Here is a 3,058-nt window from a genome sequence, read left to right on the forward strand (position 1 = left end):
TAACCAGAATTTTTTTACTGCTTTCTTTGCATCTGAATGCATTTTGTTTACTTATTTTGCCTGACCAGAGCCTACAGTACAAATGGTGAAAGTGAACATCCTATAGATTTAAAATATTTTAATACAAAAGTTACTTTATGAATTGTTTTATAAGCTCAAATTTTAAAGAAATCTCATATATTTTATTTATGTATTTTCCCAATCTCATATATTTTCCCAAGGGCTCAATGGCCATTATTAGCAAGTAGTTCATTATATTCCTTTTTTAGCCTCTCCCTTCCTTCTCCATCCACCTTCTCTTTTCCAAGTGAAATATTTCCTATAGAGAAAGCTAGAGGGTTTGCTGAGTTCAAGGAATCTATTGCTTTTCTTTCTGGCTCGAGTGTCTCTTTTAAACATGGCCATACACCATGCAGTGTACTATCATGTCCTCTTTGGCACCGCTGATCACTGCCAGACCATGTGACTTCCTGTGCTTGGTTTCTAACATTTCTGCTTGAATTTACATTCACCAGATCACATTTTTCTCTCCCTGGGGCTTTAGAACTGAAAGTCCATTGTCCACAGTCTGTAATGGAGAATACCTCCAGGTCAGCCTTTAACCTCTTAAGTTGAGTTTTGCTCTCGAAAACAAACTCTTGCCCTCATAGTGGCACATGGGGATCTCCTGTCTTTTCTTCCCAGCTAAAATTGCTCAGTAGACCCTGGCATTCTTTTCTAAATTAAGAAATCTGTATTAAAACACATTCTTTTTGTCTCAGCCCATTGCTTTGTTAAAATGTTTATGTACTCCTTATGGCAGTTGTCTGACCTCATCTTCATGCTGAATATACTAAAAAAAGTAAAATGTTTGTGTTTTTTTGAAGGTAGAACTAAGGTTGCAGTACTTTCCAGAGCTATATTTATTTTTTCATAATAATGAAATCTATGTTAAGGTGACTTGCATCTAATTGCACTTCAAAATATTATTTCAGCAGCACTTCATTACATGTTACACTTTTCAGCAGCCTCAGCTCAATCGCTGAGTAATCTATTCTCCTTCCCTAGTGTATCATTTCATAGTACAATTTAATATTTAGGAACTTTTAAGTTACAAATTTTTTTTGTGTAAAACTCTTTTTATTTCCTTCTTATTTCCTTCCCTTTATTTTCATTAGAAATTCCTAAAATGTATACTGTAGAGGTGCCTATCCTTTTAAATGATAATCCAGTCTGCTTTCGCAAAATGTATATTACTGGAGAAGTAAAGTCACCCAAGTTATCGTTTGATCCACCATTTGTATTTTTTACACCTGTTCCTTTGGGTGTGACTACTGTTGTGGACATCAATATTTTACCACAGAACTATTACAGGTAAATATTAATATGGATTTTCAATATGTTTAATATGCTTTTTTTGTTTGTTCGTTCCTTTGTTGTGTTAGTCAACTTTAAATGTCTGAGTTGTTTCTATAGTTAAAAAGAACTACTAAAATACCTTAGTATAAATTAAAATTTTAAAAGATATATCTGAACCATTGACTTTTCTTTTTAAAAAATATAGCATGTGGCTCTTCATTCTATCAAAGGAAAACTTAAAAATGAAATACATTACTTTTCTATTGCTATTTGACACATTACTGCAAACGTTTTTAAAACAACACAGATTTGTTATCTCTCGGTTTCTTTAGGTCAGAAATCCAGGTTGAATTAGTTGTGTTTTTTTCAAGTTTTAAAATGACAGAAATGTAGCTGACTAGATCTCTGGTCTCCCTTGAGGCTCAGGGACCTCCAAAATTCTCAGGTTGTTAACAGTTGATTTCATTGCAATTGTAGGATTGCAACTCCATTTAATTGTTATCTGCTTTCTGGGAGACTCAGTCGTTAAGGCTCCTCTCAGATTCTAGACATTTGTTCCTCTCATGGCAATCTGAGAGGAGCCTTATTCGTAAAAGCCAAAACAGGAGTAGAGTATTTTACTGACTTCTCTATCTCTGATCGCTAAGCCTCTTAAGATATTGCTTGCTTATGTCAGACCCCATCCATGATAATCGCCTTTTTGCTTCAAAGTCAAATGATTAGAGACCTTCATTACATCTACAGAGTGTTCCCAGGTAAGTATGCAACTCAAATTCACTGCCATCAAGTAGATCCTGATTTGTAGCGACCCTAAAGGAGAGAAAAGAATTGCCCCTGTGAGTTTCCATGATTGTAAATCTGTACAAGAGTGTTCTCTTGTGGAGCAACTGCTGTATTTGCACTACTGACTTTTAATGGTTACATAACCTGCCAGGCCACTAGAACTACTTCATAAAGAGCAGTCGCTTGAATTTTAAAATAAAGTATATTTTGCTAGAAAATGTTGTGTAGTTTTGGAGGTGTTTTGTCAGGAAAACGTGTGTAAGACATCTCTTAATTTAGTCATTCAACTTTTGAATCAATGTATACAAGTTCTAAACAAGGCTTCAAGTTAAAAGTTGTTTTATCAGATATGGTATAGCAAAATTTAAATTTAAAAGAGACTGGTGGCATAGTGCTTACCCATTTGGGCTAAGACCAAGGAAAACAGTTTGAAACCATCAATGACTACAGGAGAAAGAGGAGGATTTCCACTGCTGTGAAAACTTATAGCTCAGAAACCCACAGGGGCAATTCTACCATGTCCTAAAGGATTGCTATGAGTTGTCATCAACTCAATGACAGTGAGCTTTGTCTGGAGTTTGGTAGAGATGATGTAACCCAATCTCCTTATTAGATATCAAATGAAATCTATGGCAACAATGATTTGCCCAGTGACACTTAGGTAATTATTAACAGGCTTATATTCAAACCTGTTTTCTTGGAATTATTCTTATTTCTTGGAAATAAGAGTTTCCAAGAATTATTCTTGGAAAAATGTATGTTGTTTAATCGATTCATTATAATAGTATAACTAAAACAAGTTGAAATATTTATTTACCTTTTCTCTAGTCCATTAGCTCAACAATCTTTTTTTTAACCATTTTATTAGGGGCTCATATAACTCTTATCACAATCCATACATACATCAATTGTGTAAAGCACATTTGTACATTCATTG

The 3,058-nt window shown here is 34.2% G+C and overlaps 1 protein-coding gene across 1 annotated transcript in view; it reads left to right on the plus strand.

The window, feature by feature from the left end:
• The window catches only part of CFAP47 (cilia and flagella associated protein 47), a 223,362-nt gene that overhangs the window by 66,782 nt on the left and 153,522 nt on the right, over positions 1-3,058 (plus strand). The window contains exon 25 of the mRNA XM_013008474.1: positions 1,158-1,353. Coding sequence (XP_012863928.1) covers positions 1,158-1,353 — 196 coding nt within the window. The remainder of the gene's footprint in view (positions 1-1,157; positions 1,354-3,058) is intronic.

The sequence above is a fragment of the Echinops telfairi genome, unplaced genomic scaffold (assembly GCF_000313985.2).
Source record: "Echinops telfairi isolate 266 unplaced genomic scaffold, ASM31398v2 ScPeMD7_38;HRSCAF=143, whole genome shotgun sequence".
Taxonomy (NCBI): Eukaryota; Metazoa; Chordata; class Mammalia; order Afrosoricida; family Tenrecidae; genus Echinops; species Echinops telfairi.